The sequence below is a fragment of the Takifugu rubripes genome, chromosome 21, assembly GCF_901000725.2.
Source record: "Takifugu rubripes chromosome 21, fTakRub1.2, whole genome shotgun sequence".
NCBI lineage: Eukaryota > Metazoa > Chordata > Actinopteri > Tetraodontiformes > Tetraodontidae > Takifugu > Takifugu rubripes.
In genome coordinates, this window is record NC_042305.1 from 19,258,213 (window position 1) to 19,279,330 (window position 21,118).

Genomic DNA, 21,118 nt, shown 5'->3' on the forward strand with positions numbered 1-21,118 from the left:
GGTCGTTGTGGATTTGATGGTGAAGGCGTTACAAAGATCAGGAGCCGTGGAAGTCACCAAGAAGATTTTAGAGAAGATACCTCGGAACGACATCTGCAAAATCTTCAGCTGAAAGTTCAATCCAGAAGGTCAGTTTCTGTTCTAAAGCCTTTAATACAGGAGAGGTTAAAGGTTAAAACTGTTTCTCTAGTTCGTTATCAGTTGTTGCTGAGAATAAAGTGCTGAACGGAGAACAGAAAGCTCAAAACACGTCGGGTAAAACAATCTTTACACTAAAATGTTTCAGAGAATTCCAGAGTTGTTTCATGATGATATATTCATAAAGCACTTTAAAAACAATCATTACAATTATAAAGCAGCTCAGATAAAATAAGTATAAAAGAACACGGAAGAAAAACGGCAAAAAAAACGAAAGCAGGGTGTTGGAGAGGAAGTGACGAGTTCCTTCCTGTGCTGTTGCCGTAAGAGGAAGCTTCGGTCACTTGCTGCTAGGGCCACCGCACGTCTGCAGTGTAGCTACCATGTGGGCCCTGGGGAGGTTCATTTTATACTAGCACACGAACATGTAAGATTACAATACGCGTAAGGGTAAGCATCATAGATAAAGCATAAGCGTCACCAGATAAAACAAAGCATGATATACAGAAAGGAACATATAAGAAAATGGGGGATGGATGTCAGGTTGTGTCTCCTGCTATCCTGAGGTGATAGAACATCAGCTAAGCAGGTCAGGGTTCTGGTCAGGAGTGACAATAAGTAGTTACTACAGCATTTTTAAAATGATACAGTTTGAACCTGACACAGGACCAAGGTGCATTTTGAGATGGCTTTTTAAAGATGTGGAGTAAAGGAAACTGTCTAACGTCCGTGGCAGATGGCTTCATGATTTAGGAGCAGCACTCCAGGTGGTGTCTGCTGAGACTTCTGGTGCCTCCGGGAGCCGATCAGCCGCCCTGAGGCCCAAAATCACCAGATTCTGCATCAGAGGACTTTACAGGGCTGCACAGGTGTGACCTCCCCTCCGTCCTCAGGCCCTCAAAACCAGGTCAGGAAAAACCTGGGAGAAACTGGAGGAGATCCACAGCTGAGGTGATACGTCTCCCTGGGACGGGCAGACGTGCAAGCAGAGGCCACGTGCACAGAGCACATCAGCATTAACAGTAATATAGCAGTCCAGGTGGCAATCTTCAGACGTCCTCACAGAGATGTGGCCCACCTTCATCCTCCGGGTCCTGATGCAGCGAATCCAGGATCAGCAAGACCAGAGAAAACCAAGACCGGCAATATTGGCATTTATGTAGGAGAATATGGGACACGGGGCAGGAGAGGACGACGGGCCATGCTGTAATAAAGGCATGGATAGAGCTGTAATAAAGCATGGATAGAGGTGTAATAAAGGCATGGATAGAGGTGTAATAAAGGCATGGATAGAGGTGTGATAAAGGCATGGATAGAGGTGTAATAAAGGCATGGATAGAGGTGTTATAAAGGCATGGATAGAGGTGTTATAAAGGCACGGATGGAGGTGTGATAAAGGCATGGATAGAGGTGTAATAAAGGCATGGATAGAGGTGTGATGAAGGCATGGACGGAGGTGTAATAAAGGCATGGATAGAGGTGTATGGATAGAGGTGTAATAAAGGCATGGATAGAGGTGTAATAAAGGCATGGATAGAGGTGTAATAAAGGCATGGACAGAGGTGTAATAAAGGCATGGATAGAGGTGTAATAAAGGCATGGATGGAGGTGTGATAAAGGCATGGACGGAGGTGTAATAAAGGCATGGATAGAGTGACCATCATAACCACTAACGTCATTAAAATGTCCTAAATTTAGAGTTAACTGTTACCAAGACACACAGGAAGTGGTCTGACTGAGGAGGCATGCTTAGGGTTAGGGTTCACCCATCCTTCCAGATGAAGCTGCACCGTCTTTTCTTGGAATGGAGGTTTGTGTCCTATCAAGTTCAGAACTCATGATCAACCCTTCGGACCTGCTGAGACCCGCCACCACTTTCATGTTTTCTCCTGATCTGGAATCAGTGAAACTTGATCCAGTCTGAAAGTTTGAGCGTCAGATCTCAACAGCAGCATCAACAGCAAATTGCTGCAGCGTCAGTCTGAAAGAATTCCAGTCGTACCTGCTTTAAAAGCTCTTCTGAGTTCTTTACTTAAGTTTTTGGGATTGTTTTACTCCAGTGATGCTGTTCTTGTCTTTTTGAAATGTGAAGCCCAACTGGACCTGAGAAGAAGATAAACTGTAAAACATCAGCTCAAAGCACTCTGGAATAAATATATAATATATTCATATCTGCTGGATATATCGACTAACACATGTGCATGTATATTTTGCTTTTAGGTCCCACATGTGAACTACGTCCCATCGGCTCTTATCAATCAAAACCTTCAGTCAAACCTGAGGAGCAAGTTTATGTGTGTGCAGGAAGGCGTGTGACGAGAAGGTAGACGAGCAACGGCTGGACGACGTCTCCAACAGCTGTACGTCACCACCGGTGGCGACATACACATCAATGCTCAGCATGAGGTCACTCAGATTGACATGGTTGGGAACCCTTCAGACACAGAACAACCCATTAGTCCCAGTGACCTGTTTACACCTCCAGCTGGGAAATATAAAACCCATAAGAACTGTTCTGACCAACGGAAATGCAGGGAATTGGCAAAACCTTTCTAATCCGCAAGTTTGTGTTGGACTGGGCAGAACAACGAGCCAATCAAGACGTGCATCTCATATTGCCGTTCACCTTTCGCCACCTGAACCTGTTGAGGGGGAGACGCCTATCCTTGGCTGAACTCACTCATAAGTGCATCCAAGAGCCCAGGGCCATTCAAATAGAGGCTCTTAACAGCATCTTTACAGCTCTGCAGTCATCAGGAGACGCCAATTTTGACAGTTGTAAATTCAAACTTCTGTTTATCTTGGATGGGCTGGATGAGAGCCGACTAGAAATGGACACCAGAACCACTGAATTCCAGGAGGCGGATATAGATGTGAAGGCACCGTGCTCGGTGGAGGTCCTGCTCACAAACCTCATTAACAGAAGTCTTCTCCCCTCCGCTCGACTCTGGATAACCACGAGGCCCGCGGCAGCCAATCAGATCCATCCGGATTTGTGGACATGAGGACAGAGGTGCGAGGGTTTAATAACGAGCAGAAGGAAGAGTACTTTAGGAGGAAGTTCAAGGAGGAGGAGCAGGCGTGCAGGATCATCTCTCACATCAAGGCATCTCGAAGCCTCCATATCATGTGTCACATCCCAATCTTCTGCTGGGTCACTGCAAAGGTTTTTGAGGATGTGTTGAAGATGCGAGAAGAGCTGCCCAAGACTCTCACAGCGATGTACATCTCCTTCCTGGTTGTTCAGTTCTCACCGAAAAACAAGAGAGGAGACGGGAAAGGTCCACAATGGAGTCCAGAGAGCTGTGAGATGATTCCAATTCTGGCAAAGCTGGCATTTTGAACAACTGCAGAAAGGCAAGGTGATCTTCTACGAGTCCGATCTAAGAGACTGTGGCATCACCGTCAGGTCGGCTGATGCCTACTCAGGAGTGTTCACGCAGATGTTCAGAAGGGAGCGAGGACTGTTCAAGGAGGAGGTGTTCTGCTTTGTCCATCTGAGTGTTCAGGAGTTTCTCGCTGCTCTTCATGCACATTTGACATTCACCAAAGTCTGGCACCAACATACTGTCAGAAAACATAACCTTATTACGTTATATACGCTCTAAACTGCCCAACTCCAAAATCAAACAAACTGTTTTTTACCAGTGTGCGGTGGACGAGGCCTTGCAAAATGAAAAAGGACACCTGGACCTGTTCCTGCGGTTCCTTTTGGGTCTTTCTCTGCCGACCAATCAGGCTCTTCTACGAGGTCTAATTAACGGTAAAGGCAGCTCAGAGCCCAATCAGGAAATCATTGGCTACATCAAGGAGAAGATTGGAGAGAATCTGTCCTCAGAGAGAATCATCAACCTGTTCCACTGTCTGAACGAGCTGAACGATAGTTCACTGGTCCAGGAGGTTCAACAGAACCTCAGATCCAGAAGATTGACAACAGAAAGTCTCTCCTCTGCTCAGTGGTCAGCTCTTGGCTTCATATTACTGTCCTCAGGACAAGACCTGGAGATGTTTGACCTGAAGAAATACTCTGCTTCAGAGTGGGTTCTTCTGAGGCTGCTGCCAGTGGTCACAGCCTGCAGAAAAGCTGTGTAAGTGTTCTGCAGGTGTCTGCAGGTGTTCTGCAGGTGTCTGCAGGTGTCTGCATGTGTCTGCAGGTGTTCTGCAGGTGTCTGCAGGTGTCTGCAGGTGTCTGCAGGTGTTCTGCAGGTGTCTGCAGGTGCCTGCAGGTGTTCTGCAGGTGTCTGCAGGTGTCTGCAGGTGTCTGCAGGTGTCTGCAGGTGCCTGCAGGTGTTCTGCAGGTGTTCTGCAGGTGTTCTGCAGGTGTCTGCAGGTGTCTGCAGGTGTCTGCAGGTGTCTGCAGGTGTCTGCAGGTGTCTGCAGGTGTTCAGCAACACGCATCACATCTGGCAGCGTTTTAGGCAGTCGCAGTAGTTACTCCAAGAACTGATTTCATTCCGTATCATTGCACCTTCCGTCCTCATAAAGGTCAACTAAAGAAATAAGCCTGCGTCCCTGATTGTGCAGGAGAGAACCAGAAGGATTTCCTGCTTCTTCTTCTTTTCTTTTTTCAGGTTGAGTCACTGCAATCTGAGGGAGAGGAGTTGTGAAGCTCTGTCCCCCGTCCTCAGGGCCTCCTCCTCTAGTCTGCTAGAGCTGGACCTGAGTAACAATGAGCTGAGGGATTCAGGGCTGAACAAGCTCTCTGTTGGTCTGAAGAGTCCAAACTGCCGGCTGAAGATCCTCAGGTTAGTGCTCCTTATCAGCATCATCAGTTTTTCTAAATGGCAGCTTGAAATGTTGGTTATCTTCCAAAGAGGAAATATCTTTACCAAAATTGCCGACCAGCCGACCACTGTTCACTCCCACAGCTTTTAAAATGACTTAGTCTGGTTCTGGTTCCTGTGCTTCGCTCCCCAGTCAGGTCCAGGCCCCGACACACGACCCAGAACTTTGCATAAATGAGCTGTTAATTAGTGAGGAATGTGTGTGTGTGTGTGGTGTGTGTGTGTGTGTGTGGTGGATGTGTGCGTGTGTGTGTGCGTGTGTGTGTGTGTGTGTGTGTGTGTGTGTGTGTGTGTGTGGTGGATGTGCTTGCATGCAGGTTATCATTCTGTCTCATCACAGCAGAAGGATGTTCTTCTCTGGCCTCAGCGTTGAGGTCCAACCCAACCCATCTAAAAGAACTGGACCTGAGCTTCAACCATCCTGGAGATGTTGGAACGAAGCAGCTCTCTGCTGTTCTGGAGGATCCAGAGTTGAGCCTGGAGGTTCTCAGGTAGATGCAAACACCCTCCCTAAAATGAAGACCTGACACTATTTATGGATGAGCGATGTACATCTCCTTCCTGGTTGTTCAGTCCACACCGAAAAACAAGAGAGGAGACGGGAAAGCTCCACAATGGAGTCCAGAGAGCTGTGAGATGATTCCAATTCTGGCAAAGCTGGCATTTAAACAACTGCAGAAAGGCAATGTGATCTTCTACGAGTCCGATCTAAGAGACTGTGGCATCACCGTCAGGGAGGCTGATGCCTACTCAGGAGTGTTCACGCAGATGTTCAGAAGGGAGCAAGGACTGTTCAAGGAGGAGGTGTTCTGCTTTGTCCATCTGAGTGTTCAGGAGTTTCTCGCTGCTCTTCATGCACATTTGACATTCACCAAGTCTGGCACCAACATACTGTCAGAAAAAACAACCTTATTACGTTATATACGCTCTAAACTGTTCAACACCAAAATCAAACAGGCTGATTTTTACCAGTGTGCGGTGGACGAGGTCTTGCAAAATGAAAAAGGACACCTGGACCTGTTCCTGCGGTTCCTTTTGGGTCTTTCTCTGCAGACCAATCAGGCTCTTCTACGAGGTCTAATTAACGGTGAAGGCAGCTCAGAGCCCAATCAGGAAATCATTGGCTACATCAAGGAGAAGATTGGAGAGAATCTGTCCTCAGAGAGAATCATCAACCTGTTCCACTGTCTGAACGAGCTGAACGATAGTTCACTGGTCCAGGAGGTTCAAGAGAACCTTAGATCTGGAAGATTGACAACAGAAAGTCTCTCCCCTGCTCAGTGGTCAGCTCTTGGCTTCATATTACTGTCCTCAGGACAAGACCTGGAGATGTTTGACCTGAAGAAATACTCTGCTTCAGAGTGGGTTCTTCTGAGGCTGCTGCCAGTGGTCACAGCCTGCAGAAAAGCCCTGTAAGTGTTGCAGGTGTTCTGCAGGTGTTCTGCAGGTGTCTGCAGGTGTTCTGCAGGTGTCTGCAGGTGTCTGCAGGTGTCTGCAGGTGTTCTGCAGGTGTTCTGCAGGCGTCTGCAGGTGTCTGCAGGTGTTCTACAGGTGTTCTGCAGGTGTCTGCAGGTGTCTGCAGGTGCCTGCAGGTGTTCTGCAGGTGTTCTGCAGGTGTTCTGCAGGTGTCTGCAGGTGTCTGCAGGTGTTCTGCAGGTGTCTGTAGGTATCTGCAGGTGTCTGCAGGTGTTCTGCAGGTGTTCTGCAGGTGTTCTGCAGGTGTTCTGCAGGTGTCTGTAGGTATCTGCAGGTGTCTGCAGGTGTCTGCAGGTGTTCTGCAGGTGTCTGCAGGTGTTTGCAGGTGTCTACAGGTGTTCTGCAGGTGTTCTGTAGGTGTCTGCAGGTGTCTGCAGGTGTTCTGCAGGTGTTCTGTAGGTGTCTGCAGGTGTTCTGCAGGTGTTCTGCAGGTGTCTGTAGGTATCTGCAGGTGTCTGCAGGTGTTTGCAGGTGTCTACAGGTGTTCTGCAGGTGTTCTACAGGTGTTTGCAGGTGTCTACAGGTGTTCTGCAGGTGTTCTGTAGGTGTCTGCAGGTGTTCTGTAGGTGTCTGCAGGTGTCTGCAGGTGTCTACAGGTGTTCTGCAGGTGTTCTGTAGGTGTCTGCAGGTGTCTGCAGGTGTCTACAGGTGTTCTGCAGGTGTTCTGTAGGTGTCTGCAGGTGTCTGCAGGTGTCTGCAGGTGTCTGCAGGTGTCTGCATGTGTCTGCATGTGTCTGCATGTGTCTGCAGGTGTCTGCATGTGTCTGCATGTGTCTGCAGGTGTCTGCAGGTGTCTGCAGGTGTCTGCAGGTGTTCTGCAGGTGTCTGCAGGTGTCTGCAGGTGTTCAGCAACACACATCACATCTGGCAGCGTTTTAGGCAGTCGCAGTAGTTACTCCAAGAACTGATTTCATTCCGTATCATTGCAGCTTCCGTCCTCATAAAGGTCAACTAAAGAAATAAGCCTGCGTCCCTGATTGTGCAGGAGAGAACCAGAAGGATTTCCTGCTTTCTTCTTCTTTTCTTTTTTCAGGTTGAGTCACTGCAATCTGAGGGAGTGGAGTTGTGAAGCTCTGTCCCCCGTCCTCAGCGCCTCCTCCTCTAGTCTGCTAGAGCTGGACCTGAGTGACAATGACCTGAGGATTCAGGGCTGAACAAGCTCTCTGTTGGTCTGAAGAGTCCAAACTGCCGGCTGGAGATCCTCAGGTTAGTGCTCCTTATCAGCATCATCAGTTTTTCTAAATGGCAGCTTGAAATGTTGGTTATCTTCCAAAAGAGGAAATATCTTTACCAAAATGCCGACCAGCCGACCACTGTTCACTCCCACAGCTTTTAAAATGACTTAGTCTGGTTCTGGTTCCTGTGCTTCGCTCCCCAGTCAGGTCCAGGCCCCGACACACGACCCAGAACTTTGCATAAATGAGCTGTTAATTAGTGAGGATTGTGTGTGTGTGTGTTGTGGTGTGTGTGTGTGTGTGTGTGTGTGTGTGTGTGTGGCGTGTGTGTGTGCGTGTGTGTGTGTGTGGTGGATGTGTGTGTGTGTGTGTGTGTTTGTGTGTGTGTGTGGTGGATGTGTGTGTGTGTGTGGTGTGTGTGTGTGTGTGTGTGTGTGTGTGTGGTGGATGTGCTTGCATGCAGGTTATCGGGCTGTCTCATCACAGCAGAAGGATGTTCTTCTCTGGCCTCAGCGTTGAGGTCCAACCCAACCCATCTAAAAGAACTGGACCTGAGCTTCAACCATCCTGGAGATGATGGAACGAAGCAGCTCTCTGCTGTTCTGGAGGATCCAGAGTTGAGCCTGGAGGTTCTCAGGTAGATGCAAACACCCTCCCTAAAATGAAGACCTGACACTATTTATGGATGAGCGATGTACATCGACATCCTGGTTGTTCAGTCCACACCGAAAAACAAGAGAGGAGACGGGAAAGCTCCACAATGGAGTCCAGAGAGCTGTGAGATGATTCCAATTCTGGCAAAGCTGGCATTTGAACAACTGCAGAAAGGCAATGTGATCTTCTACGAGTCCGATCTAAGAGACTGTGGCATCACCGTCAGGTCGGCTGATGCCTACTCAGGAGTGTTCACGCAGATGTTCAGAAGGGAGCGAGGACTGTTCAAGGAGGAGGTGTTCTGCTTTGTCCATCTGAGTGTTCAGGAGTTTCTCGCTGCTCTTCATGCACATTTGACATTCACCAAGTCTGGCACCAACATACTGTAAGAAAAAACAACCTTATTACGTTATTTACGCTCTAAACTGTCCAACACCAAAATCAAAGAGGCTGATTTTTACCAGTGTGCGGTGGACGAGGCCTTGCAAAATGAAAAAGGACACCTGGACCTGTTCCTGCGGTTCCTTTTGGGTCTTTCTCTGCCGACCAATCAGGCTCTTCTACGAGGTCTAATTAACGGTGAAGGCAGCTCAGAGCCCAATCAGGAAATCATTGGCTACATCAAGAGGAAGATTGGAGAGAATCTGTCCTCAGAGAGAATCATCAACCTGTTCCACTGTCTGAACGAGCTGAACGATAGTTCACTGGTCCAGGAGGTTCAACAGAACCTCGGATCTGGAAGATTGACAACAGAAAGTCTCTCCCCTGCTCAGTGGTCAGCTCTTGGCTTCATATTACTGTCCTGAGGACAAGACCTGGAGATGTTTGACCTGAAGAAATACTCTGCTTCAGAGTGGGTTCTTCTGAGGCTGCTGCCAGTGGTCACAGCCTGCAGAAAAGCCCTGTAAGTGTTCTGCAGGTGTTCTGCAGGTGTCTGCAGGTGTTCTGCAGGTGTCTGCAGGTGTTCTGCAGGTGTTCTGCAGGTGTTCTGCAGGTGTCTGCAGGTGTCTGCAGGTGTTCTGCAGGTGTTCTGCAGGTGTCTGCAGGTGTTCTGCAGGTGTCTGCAGGTGTTCTGCAGGTGTTCTGCAGGTGTCTGCAGGTGTTCTGCAGGTGTTTGCAGGTGTTCTGCAGGTGTCTGCAGGTGTTCTGCAGGTGTTCTGCAGGTGTCTGCAGGTGTCTGCAGGTGTCTGCAGGTGTTCTGCAGGTGTCTGCAGGTGTCTGCAGGTGTTCTGCAGGTGTTCTGCAGGTGTCTGCAGGTGTCTGCAGGTGTCTGCAGGTGTTCTGCAGGTGTCTGCAGGTGTCTGCAGGTGTTCTGCAGGTGTCTGCAGGTGTTCTGCAGGTGTCTGCAGGTGTCTGCAGGTGTTCTGCAGGTGTCTGCAGGTGTTCTGCAGGTGTCTGCAGGTGTTCTACAGGTGTTCTGCGCAGGTGTTCTGCAGGTGTCTGCAGGTGTCTGCAGGTGTTCTGCAGGTGTCTGCAGGTGTTCTACAGGTGTTCTGCAGGTGTCTGCAGGTGTTCTGCAGGTGTCTGCAGGTGTTCTGCAGGTGTCTGCAGGGGTCTGCAGGTGTCTGCAGGTGTCTACAGGTGTCTGCAGGTGTCTGCAGGTGTCTGCAGGTGTTCTGCAGGTGTTCTGCAGGTGTCTGCAGGGGTCTGCAGGTGTCTGCAGGTGTCTACAGGTGTCTGCAGGTGTCTGCAGGTGTTCTGCAGGTGTCTGCAGGTGTCTGCAGGTGTCTGCAGGTGTTCTGCAGGTGTCTGCAGGTGTTCTGCAGGTGTTCTGCAGGTGTCTGCAGGTGTCTGCAGGTGTTCTGCAGGTGTCTGCAGGTGTCTGCAGGTGTTCTGCAGGTGTCTGCAGGTGTCTGCAGGTGTTCTGCAGGTGTCTGCAGGTGTTCTGCAGGTGTCTGCAGGTGTCTGCAGGTGTCTGCAGGTGTTCTGCAGGTGTCTACAGGTGTCTGCAGGTGTCTGCAGGTGTCTGCAGGTGTCTGCAGGTGTCTGCAGGTGTCTGCAGGTGTTCAGCAACACGCATCACATCTGGCAGCGTTTTAGGCAGTCGCAGTAGTTACTCAAGAACTGATTTCATTCCGTATCATTGCACCTTCCGTCCTCATAAAGGTCAACTAAAGAAATAAGCCTGCGTCCCTGATTGTGCAGGAGAGAACCAGAAGGATTTCCTGCTTTCTTCTTCTTTTCTTTTTTCAGGTTGAGTCACTGCAATCTGAGGGAGAGGAGTTGTGAAGCTCTGTCCCCCGTCCTCAGCGCCTCCTCCTCTAGTCTGCTAGAGCTGGACCTGAGTAACAATGACCTGAGGGATTCAGGGCTGAACAAGCTCTCTGTTGGTCTGAAGAGTCCAAACTGCCGGCTGAAGATCCTCAGGTTAGTGCTCCTTATCAGCATCATCAGTTTTTCTAAATGGCAGCTTGAAATGTTGGTTATCTTCCAAAAGAGGAAATATCTTTACCAAAAAAGCCTGTTCAAGGAGGAGGTGTTCTGCTTTGTCCATCTGAGTGTTCAGGAGTTTCTCGCTGCTCTTCATGCACATTTGACATTCACCAAGTCTGGCACCAACATACTGTCAGAAAAAACAACCTTATTCCATTATTTAGGCTCTAAACTGTTCAACACCAAAATCAAACAGGCTGATTTTTACCAGTGTGCGGTGGACGAGGCCTTGCAAAATGAAAAAGGACACCTGGACCTGTTCCTGCGGTTCCTTTTGGGTCTTTCTCTGCCGACCAATCAGGCTCTTCTACGAGGTCTAATTAACCTTGAAGGCAGCTCAGAGCCCAATCAGGAAATCATTGGCTACATCAAGGAGAAGATTGGAGAGAATCTGTCCTCAGAGAGAATCATCAACCTGTTCCACTGTCTGAACGAGCTGAACGATAGTTCACTGGTCCAGGAGGTTCAAGAGAACCTCAGATCTGGAAGATTGAGAACAGAAAGTCTCTCCTCTGCTCAGTGGTCAGCTCTTGGCTTCATATTACTGTCCTCAGGACAAGACCTGGAGATGTTTGACCTGAAGAAATACTCTGCTTCAGCGTGGGTTCTTCTGAGGCTGCTGCCAGTGCTCACAGCCTGCAGAAAAGCCATGTAAGTGTTCTGCAGGTGTTCTGCAGGTGTCTGCAGGTGTTCAGCAGGTGTCTGCAGGTGTCTGCAGGTGTTCTGCAGGTGTTCTGCAGGTGTCTGCAGGTGTCTGCAGGTGTTCTGCAGGTGTCTGCAGGTGTCTGCAGGTGTTCTGCAGGTGTTCTGCGGGTGTCTGCAGGTGTCTGCAGGTGTTCTGCAGGTGTCTGCGGGTGTCTGCGGGTGTCTGCGGGTGTTCTGCAGGTGTCTGCGGGTGTCTGCGGGTGTCTGCGGGTGTCTGCGGGTGTCTGCGGGTGTTCTGCGGGTGTCTGCAGGTGTCTGCAGGTGTTCTGCAGGTGTCTGCGGGTGTCTGCGGGTGTCTGCGGGTGTTCTGCAGGTGTCTGCGGGTGTCTGCGGGTGTCTGCGGGTGTCTGCAGGTGTTCTGCAGGTGTCTGCGGGTGTCTGCAGGTGTCTGCAGGTGTCTGCGGGTGTCTGCGGGTGTCTGCGGGTGTCTGCGGGTGTCTGCGGGTGTCTGCAGGTGTTCTGCAGGTGTCTGCGGGTGTTCTGCAGGTGTCTGCGGGTGTCTGCGGGTGTCTGCGGGTGTCTGCAGGTGTTCTGCAGGTGTCTGCGGGTGTCTGCAGGTGTCTGCGGGTGTCTGCGGGTGTCTGCGGGTGTCTGCGGGTGTCTGCGGGTGTCTGCAGGTGTCTGCAGGTGTTCTGCAGGTGTCTGCGGGTGTCTGCGGGTGTTCTGCAGGTGTCTGCGGGTGTCTGCGGGTGTCTGCGGGTGTTCTGCGGGTGTCTGCAGGTGTTCTGCAGGTGTCTGCAGGTGTTCTGCAGGTGTTCAGCAACACGCATCACATCTGGCAGCGTTTTAGGCAGTCGCAGTAGTTACTCCAAGAACTGATTTCATTCCGTATCATTGCACCTTCCGTCCTCATAAAGGTCAACTAAAGAAATAAGCCTGCGTCCCTGATTGTGCAGGAGAGAACCAGAAGGATTTCCTGCTTTCTTCTTCTTTTCTTTTTTCAGGTTGAGTGACTGCAATCTGAGGGAGTGGAGTTGTGAAGCTCTGTCCCCCGTCCTCAGCGCCTCCTCCTCTAGTCTGCTAGAGCTGGACCTGAGTCACAATAAGCTGAGGGATTCAGGGCTGAACAAGCTCTCTGTTGGTCTGAAGAGTCCAAACTGCCGGCTGGAGATCCTCAGGTTAGTGCTCCTTATCAGCATCATCAGTTTTTCTAAATGGCAGCTTGAAATGTTGGTTATCTTCCAAAAGAGGAAATATCTTTACCAAAAATGCCGACCAGCCGACCACTGTTCACTCCCACAGCTTTTAAAATGACTTAGTCTGGTTCTGGTTCCTGTGCTTCGCTCCCCAGTCAGGTCCAGGCCCCGACACACGACCCAGAACTTTGCATAAATGAGCTGTTAATTAGTGAGCAATGTGTGTGTGTGTGTGTGTGTGTGTGTGTGTGTGTGGTGGATGTGTGTGTGTGGTGTGTGTGTGCGTGCGTGCGTGTGTGGTGTGTGTGCTTGCATGCAGGGTATCGGGCTGTCTCATCACAGCAGAAGGATGTTCTTCTCTGGCCTCAGCGTTGAGGTCCAACCCAACCCATCTAAAAGAACTGGACCTGAGCTTCAACCATCCTGGAGATGATGGAACGAAGCAGCTCTCTGCTGTTCTGGAGGATCCAGAGTTGAGCCTGGAGGTTCTCAGGTAGATGCAAACACCCTCCCTAAAATGAAGACCTGATACTATTTATTGATGAGCATGGAGACCTTCCAGACGTTCGGTGGTTCAAGCAGCACATTGTGAGATCTGAACCACCTCTGAGCAGAGAGATGTGATGCTTTCTGGACCTTCAGGGTACGAGAACCCACATAAGGGAGAATAAAAGGGTCACGTCAGAGATACAGAAAGATCAGGTGATGCCAGCACAACCATCTGGGCTGCAGCCACTGCCTGTGAGGGAATCCTTAGAGAGAAATAGGCAAAGTTCTCCTCCATGACGTTGGCATATGGAGAGATGTCACAAATCCAGCTCTGAGGTTCACAAACCGAATCAAGAGCAAACCGGTTCAGGCCGACCCAAAGTCAGGGACGAACAGTGTAGAGCTCAAGGTTGAGGTGGCATCTGTTGAACCTCTGTCCTGCCTTGGATTTCATTTCCTCTGTGTCTTCTCCCAATCCAGCCTGGACCATTGTGGGAAAGAGAGACTTAAGAGTGGTCTGAAGAAGTGTAAGTGATCAACTTGATGCGTCAGCACGTCACGCTCTGAAAAAAGCAGCAGTTCGTGGACTCAGTTGTGTTTCATGAGCTGGTTCCTGGTTCCTCCTCTCTCCCTTTAGATCACTGTGAGCTCAGCGTGGACACCAACACCGTCCACAGGTCAATCCAAGTGTCCAACAACAGGGTGATGAGGAGAGTGGCCGAGGACCAACCATATCCAGCCCATCCAGAGAGGTTTGAGGACTGTCCCCAGCTGCTGTGTAGCAACAGCCTAACTGGTCGCTGTTACTGGGAGGTGGAGTGGACAGGACGGGTTTGCATTTCTGTGGCATACAAAAAGATCCGGAGACATGGAAGCAGTTCCCAAAGCCGGTTTGGAAGGAATCAGCAGTCTTGGAGCCTTGAGTGTTCTGACAGCGGTTACTTTGTCCTCCACGATGACAAAAGGGTAGACCTCCCCTTCTCATCCACTGGTCCTCGGAGAGTCGCCGTCTATGTGAACTACCCCGCTGGCACTGTGACCTTCTACAGAATCACCACCGACACCCTGGTCCCCCTCTATACCTTCAAAACCACATTCACTGAACCGCTGTTCCCCGGCTTTGGTTCATGGTCTGAGTCCTCGACCGGTTCCTCGGTGCATTTGTGTTCGACCGCAGGAGAAGCTCCCGTCTGAAGAAACACGAGGGTTGAGCTCACGGCCTGAATATGAGTTCTAGACCTGCTGGATGTTCATCATGAAGGTCCCGTCTGTCCAACCAACCTCATCTTTCCTATTGCTGATTCCACAGGTTGTCAGGAGAGAGCAACGTGATCCTAGCAAAACTGGCTGTTTTTCTACACCTTTGTCCTTTATTTTTAATTTTCCTGGTGAGATTAAACCTCTTTTTCCAAAGCGACTCAGCCAAGTTGGCCTCATCCTTCATGATCACCACGAGAACTCACAGATGTAAACAGTAACATAGATCCCAAGAGGAGACCGAGAGCTTAGAACGGACAAGAGACAAAATTAACATCCAACATCAGAAAAGCAATGTCAATTCTCACTCAGATACATTTTTAAGGGTCTTGAATTGTCCAAGCGTGAACTATGGGGTGTTTAGAATGTTATTCCACAGCCAGCTAAATAATCATAGAGCTCTGGAAAGGCTGCCATCTAGTGGAGCAAATGTTGTAGGCACCATATAACACAACTGTGATCATCAGTATAAATCTGTATTCTAAAAAACAAGCATCTTCAGAGTCGCCCTTGACTTAAAAATAATCTCATGGTGAATCACAATACAAGAGGAAACAGCATCTGCATGTTGTCAAGAGGACATTTCTGATATTCCAATATTTATGTTTTTAACTGTCGTGCTGATCACGGCCATGCTGGGGGGGTGAAGGTCTAGAACAGCACCAGACTCGTGACTAAAGACGACACAAAAGCAGTCCGGGATTTTTGACCACAATTCCAATGAAGCAGGAATCAGAAATAAACTGGATCACAGTGGGATTGTGGAGCACGTCTGAGATGTTCAGCCATCGTAGCTCTGGTGCAGTAAAGATGAAGTATTCTACATATACGGCTGAATATATAGTTAGAACTAAATGCATCAGTGAGGCCTTCCTTCCTCTCACAGCATCATTAACAGCTTCACAGGCTGAAACAGGCCATTGATATTTAGACTATTGATCAACGGCTGCTCCTGTTAGGAGAATCAATAGAAGAATCAGGTCGTGCCCCCACAATAGAACATGGCTGCACGAGTGTGCACTGTAGCGCACGGCTGTGCCGCTCCGCCCCCACGGCGAGGGCGACGGCGTCCGCGGCCTCCACCCGTCTCAACGCTGTGCCGCTCCGCCCCCACGGCGACGGCGTCCGCGGTCTCCAATGTCGCAGCGTCACACCAGGACAAATTCCTGGCTTGTGTAATACTGTGTATTACATGAACAATGGTAATAAACCTGCTTCTGATTCAGTCTCTTGCTCTGTTTGGGACCTGCCATCTTGTGCCCCCCCTCCCTTAGACACGTCTGAATTCTGTAACCAGGGACCTCCTACTCTCAATAAACAAGGATGGGGGAGGTGTGCGTCAGGACGTGTTGGAGATCTGAGCACATCTCTCCGTCCTCCTGCAAGTAAAATTCAGAACTGTTGTCTTTGCCTCATTTGTGTTTCTCATGTTTCAGGTCGTTTGGACCGAACACTTATTGTGTGTATTTATTGGTTTGGTGCTTTTATTTCTCTACATATCGGTCAGTATTTTGATCTTGATCCCTCAGTTCAATCATGGATTTCCATCATTAATAAAAGGAACTGAAATCCCTCGTTTATGGCAGCGACGCAGGGAACAGAACCGTCAAAACTCCAAAACACAGAAGCAAAAAATCAGCCATTGTTTAAAAGTCACATCTTTTCCACAGGTGCATCACTCAGTTCGAGTCGTGACTTTAAATCTATGAGAGAAGCTTTTTGCTCCAAAAGTCCCCCTGGAATCCTGATTCAGTCAGGAACCGTCAATTCCCGCTTCTTCTTCATGCTCGTCTCCAAACAAGTCTCCATCGTCGCCGCCCACGTCGTCCACGTCCGTCTTTCTCTCGTCCCCATCTCGTGTCTCCCCTTGTGAATTCACTCTGAGGCAAAAGGAAAAGATGCCGAGTCAGTCTGGACCAGCAACAGGCCCTGACGGAACCGCTTGAATTATACATTTATAATATTTTAATTATTATTCAATGTTTTCATTAGCCTCAAGAAATGTAATAGCAGTGCAGATGCTTTCAAGGCACCCTTTCCATTCCAACACCTGATCCAACCGGTCCTCCTGATCCAACCGGTCCTCGTTATCCAAAATTTGTGAAAATATTTAATAATGCTATGTTCTTTAACTGAGTCAGCTACATTTACTTGTCATCATTACTGGAGACATAAATGCTCAACTGGTGTCTGAAGAGCGTTTCAGGAGGACACTGCACCATTTAGATGGATAAACAGGCTAAAAACAGCAATACACACAAACGTCCACAAGATGGCAGAATGACTCTAGAATTAACTTACTACAAGTTGATTAAAAATGAAAAATGCAAGATTTGGGCAGGAAAAACGTCTTAACAACAATTACTTTTCCTCAGCTTCATTGTGAACGTTAAAACCACCACAATCAATCAAGATATGCAAAATTCTCTAAATGATTTGAGGAACAATTTAAAGAATGAATGTGACAGAAGTGACACATCAGTCGGAGACAGGACTGCACTGTGAACATGCAACTGTGCACTGTGTGTGCAGGACACTGCACAATGCACGTTCTCATAACCTGATATCACTTACGGAATAATGATTTCTTCCTTCTTTCCACACTTGCAGCAAAGCTCTAGCTGGAGAGCGCACGGCTTGCAGATGATGTGGTAGGCGTCCTTCACAGTCTTCTGAGAGCACCTGACGCTGACAGAAGTTTGCACCAATGTTATCAGGTCTCACACCGAACACAAATGCAGACATTTGCATGCATGATCAAAAACGCGTTAGAAGGATTCTGACGCACACACTGACATTACAGCATTTGAGGCTTCGGCACCTGGCTCAAGGGCACTTCCCCTTGCAAATTTTGTCTGCACCCTTTGCTTCTCAGCCCCGTCCCCCAAAGACTGAGCCACCACCGGTTAAAACGATAAAAAGAGATTGTGAAGCTCAAACTTGTGCCAGGCAGCTCACCACTTCCGGGGCTGTGTTAAAGTCTTGTATTTGTTGTACTTCACTTTCCACTCGAGCACATCTTTGCAATGTTGGCAGAGGCCGTCGTGAATCTTGGCTTTCGCCTTCTGCAAAACCATAGTCGACATCATAACTGGCACATTGATTTGTTCACACGTGACTCGACACAAGCGCTGCTGAGCTACAGGCTAATAGGCTACTCCTTTATATTTACCTTTAATTGTGTAGTCGCTCCATGCTTGTCGTTTTTATAGGCAAACGTGTTTTGATGCTTCTGGCCTCGCGACCGAGACACATTACCTTTCTGAGAACTCATCTTATGTTCTTTTTATCGCTTATTTTGCCAATATTCCGAAGATATTTAAATTCCCAAGCACGCCGGCCAGGCAGAGACCCCTAACCCGGAAGCAAAAGGTTCACGTTAGCCAATGTTATTGGCTGATGTGGCCAAAACGTGAATACTTCATTTTTAAAGGCACATAAACTATAAGAAAATCATGTCCTTTTGGGTTAAATAAAGATATATAATTGAAATCAACATATATAATTACATTGTCTTACATTGCGCCACTTGCCTAAACGCTGAAACAAACTTGATAAAAGGCGATTGGACTGCTCCTTATCGAAACACTTTCTGATTGGCTAAGCTGGATGTCAATCAAAAGATGAGGCGGCAACAACGAGACACAGAAACGCCCATATACACGTACGCTGGTTCCCATTGGTGTATTACTTTTATAGCGCATTTGCTATTGGTCTACCCAGCTGCCAATCAAATTACATCGCTCACTGAGCGTTTTGATATCCAGAAAAATATATATTATATATATATCTAACAAAGCGGTGATGTTGGACCAAGACAACTATTATCTCCCGCAGACGATTATGAACTCGCACATTGTTGGCGGCTCTGCTGGGCAACACGGACTCGAGTGTTTAGAATAAATCGAATTTGCTCTCGCTTGTATGTTGAGGAGGCCGAGCGGAGGAGGAGGAAACTGCAGCCTTGTTGTCGGAACCGGAGGGCGAAGAGGCGACTCGCAGCTGCGGAGCCAGGACGGGAACACAGTGGCTTCGCTCGGACACCGCACGCATCGACGGACAACCTGGTCGCGGAGAACCGTGGCGATCTACTGGTCCTGGGAAATTAGCTCATTGGTGCCGAAGGAACCACCTGGCGACCGCGTCTCAACCAAGCCGACCTCAGTCCAGGTAACGCCGGGCCAGTGGCGCGTGGTGGTGGGAAGCTCGCGCACGGCGTGTGATCGCCTAATTAAGCCGTCATGTAGAGGGCAGATCCCGGGCAGATCCCCGGCAGATCCCCGGCAGATCCCGGTAATCTCGCAGCATAGATGATTCCTCCCATTTTACAGTAAACTGGGCTCCATCCAGTCGCTGGGGTCTGTGGAGATTTTGGACTATTTTGGGATAATATGGGAATATAATAGCTTCCTCTGTGTAATTTAGCCGCTCCACTATCATTTTAATGTCCCCACATTCAGCCGATGGAGCCAAATTAGAAGGAGCTTTAACCCTTTACTCCCAACCGGCTGAAGCAAATTCTTTACATGCCTTGAATTCCATCATTTATTACTATTAACCTGATATTGGCCTCATTAAAACATCGCGAGGGGTTTCATCCGATTCAAATGTCTTTTAGCACAGAATTATTAACAAAGTACACACGTGCACACTTTCCCAGCTAAACTGTGCTAGAGAATGTACGTTCAGCTATAGAATGGCCCAGGCCAAGGCCCCTAACCCTGGCCCAGGTCAAGGCCCCTAACCCTGGGCCAGGTCAAGGCCCCTAACCCTGGGCCAGGTCAAGGCCCCTAACCCCTAACCCTGGCCCAGGTCAAGGCCCCTAACCCTGGGCCAGGTCAAGGCCCCTGACCCCTAACCCTGGGCCAGGTCAAGGCCCCTAACCCCGGCCCAGGTGAAGGCCCCTAACCCCTAACCCTGGCCCAGGTGAAGGCCCCTAACCCCTAACCCTGGGCCAGGTCAAGGCCCCTAACCCCTAACCCTGGCCCAGGTCAAGGCCCCTAACCCTGGGCCAGGTCAAGGCCCCTAACCCCTAACCCTGGGCCAGGTCAAGGCCCCTAACCCTGGGCCAGGTCAAGGCCCCTAACCCCTAACCCTGGCCCAGGTCAAGGCCCCTAACCCTGGGCCAGGTCAAGGCCCCTGACCCCTAACCCTGGGCCAGGTCAAGGCCCCTAACCCTGGCCCAGGTCAAGGCCCCTAACCCCGGCCCAGGTGAAGGCCCCTAACCCCTAACCCTGGCCCAGGTGAAGGCCCCTAACCCCTAACCCTGGGCCAGGTCAAGGCCCCTAACCCCTAACCCTGGCCCAGGTCAAGGCCCCTAACCCTGGGCCAGGTCAAGGCCCCTAACCCCTAACCCTGGGCCAGGTCAAGGCCCCTAACCCTGGGCCAGGTCAAGGCCCCTAACCCCTAACCCTGGCCCAGGTCAAGGCCCCTAACCCTGGGCCAGGTCAAGGCCCCTGACCCCTAACCCTGGGCCAGGTCAAGGCCCCTGACCCCTAACCCTGGGCCAGGTCAAGGCCCCTAACCCTGGCCCAGGTCAAGGCCCCTAACCCTGGGCCTGGCCAAGGCCCCTAACCCCTAACCCTAACCCTGGCCCAGGCCAAGGCCCCTAACCCTGGCCCAGGTCAAGGCCCCTAACCCCGGCCCAGGTCAAGGCCCCTAACCCCTAACCCTGGCCCAGGCCAAGGCCCCTAACCCCTAACCCTAACCCTGGCCCAGGCCAAGGCCCCTAACCCTGGCCCAGGTCAAGGCCCCTAACCCCGGCCCAGGTCAAGGCCCCTAACCCCGGCCCAGGTCAAGGCCCCTAACCCCGGCCCAGGTCAAGGCCCCTAACCCTGGGCCATTCAACCAAAGAGGTGAGTTAAGAGTTTAGGGACAGCAAAGTTTGGGTGTTTTAGACGTGATCAGTCAGGATCGGATGCTGCCCTGAATCGACCAGTTCAATCCTCTGGTAGAACTTCTTCCTGTTTCTATAACCAGTGCTCTCTCCCCCCCCCCCTCTGTCAGTGTTTTGAGGATGAACCACTTGTCCCTCAGCGAGCTTTGTTGCCTGTTCTGCTGTCCGCCCTGCCCCAGCAAAATTGCCTCCAAGTTGGCCTTCCTGCCCCCAGAGCCCACCTACAGCCTCATGTGTGACGAGAGCGGCAGCCGGTGGAGCCTGCACCTGTCGGAGCGAGCGGACTGGCAGTACTCTTCCCGGGAGAAGGAAGCCATCGAGTGTTTCATGACACGCACCTCGAGGGGGAACCGCATCGCCTGCATGTTTGTGCGCTGCTCGCCCAGCGCTCGCTACACGCTCCTGTTCTCCCACGGAAACGCCGTGGACCTGGGCCAGATGAGCAGCTTCTACATCGGCCTGGGCTCACGCATTAACTGTAACGTCTTCTCCTACGACTACTCGGGCTACGGCGCCAGCTCCGGGAAGCCTTCGGAGAAGAACCTTTATTCTGACGTGGACGCCGCCTGGCACGCTCTCCGATCACGGTAAGGAGACGATGTGAGCGTCCCAACAGAGTCAGGAGAACAGGTTTGATTGGTTAATCGCCTGGTTAAGAGCGCTGCACAGTGGCCAGCGCGTCACCTGTGGCTAGGGTCAGGGTCAGGGTTAGGGCTAGGGTCAGGGCTAGGGTCAGGGTCAGGGTTAGGGCTAGGGTCAGGGCTAGGGTCAGGGTCAGGGTCAGGGTCAGGGTTAGGGCTAGGGTCAGGGCTAGGGTTAGGGTCAGGGTTAGGGCTAGGGTCAGGGTCAGGGTTAGGGTTAGGGCTAGGGTCAGGGTTAGGGTCAGGGTTAGGGCTAGGGTCAGGGTTAGGGCTAGGGTCAGGGTTAGGGCTAGGGCTAGGGTCAGGGCTAGGGTTAGGGTCAGGGTTAGGGCTA

The 21,118-nt window shown here is 50.3% G+C and overlaps 3 protein-coding genes and 1 pseudogene across 4 annotated transcripts; 3 read left to right on the forward strand and 1 right to left on the reverse strand.

Moving 5' to 3' along the window:
- The first annotated feature begins 1,942 nt into the window (after positions 1-1,942).
- LOC101078587 (NLR family CARD domain-containing protein 3-like) lies at positions 1,943-6,296 on the forward strand (annotated as a pseudogene).
- Positions 6,297-10,436: 4,140 nt separating this feature from the next.
- On the forward strand, positions 10,437-14,739 carry LOC115247688 (stonustoxin subunit beta-like; the record flags this gene model as incomplete). Its single annotated transcript, XM_029830276.1, has 4 exons — positions 10,437-10,594; positions 12,821-12,994; positions 13,471-13,517; positions 13,628-14,739. Coding segments are annotated over 4 exons (936 nt in total), but the record flags the coding sequence as incomplete, so codon positions are not given.
- A 943-nt stretch (positions 14,740-15,682) lies between these two features.
- On the reverse strand, positions 15,683-17,689 carry LOC115247687 (uncharacterized protein C9orf85 homolog). 2 transcript variants are annotated; one of them, XM_029830273.1, is made up of 4 exons: positions 17,420-17,565; positions 17,206-17,312; positions 16,822-16,935; positions 15,683-16,127 (listed from the first exon to the last, which is right to left on the reverse strand). In XM_029830273.1, exons 1-4 carry the CDS (start codon positions 17,519-17,521, stop codon positions 16,001-16,003), a joined length of 450 nt encoding a protein of 149 aa, XP_029686133.1. In that variant the 5' UTR covers positions 17,522-17,565; the 3' UTR covers positions 15,683-16,000. The 2 variants fall into 2 exon arrangements, with proteins under 2 accessions (XP_029686133.1, XP_029686134.1); XM_029830274.1 differs by having other exon boundaries at positions 15,692-16,127; positions 16,822-16,929; positions 17,420-17,689.
- A 216-nt stretch (positions 17,690-17,905) lies between these two features.
- On the forward strand, positions 17,906-20,734 carry LOC115247685 (alpha/beta hydrolase domain-containing protein 17B). Its single transcript, XM_074084905.1, has 2 exons — positions 17,906-18,417; positions 20,254-20,734. Exon 2 carries the CDS (start codon positions 20,264-20,266, stop codon positions 20,732-20,734), a length of 471 nt encoding a protein of 156 aa, XP_073941006.1. The 5' UTR covers positions 17,906-18,417; positions 20,254-20,263.
- Positions 20,735-21,118: the final 384 nt, after the last annotated feature.

Bases quoted from the DNA above. Each gene is read 5' to 3' on its own strand.
- LOC115247687 (XM_029830273.1), bottom strand. From the start codon at position 17,521: ATGAGTTCTCAGAAAGGTAATGTGTCTCGGTCGCGAGGCCAGAAGCAT. The intron at 16,936-17,205 runs GTGAGCTGCCTG...AACTTCTGTCAG, and splicing joins TTAACACAGCCCCGGAAGTG to CGTCAGGTGCTCTCAGAAGA. The intron at 16,128-16,821 runs GTAAGTGATATC...CTTTTGCCTCAG, and splicing joins AAGGAAGAAATCATTATTCC to AGTGAATTCACAAGGGGAGA.
- LOC115247685 (XM_074084905.1), top strand. From the start codon at position 20,264: ATGAACCACTTGTCCCTCAGCGAGCTTTGTTGCCTGTTCTGCTGTCCG.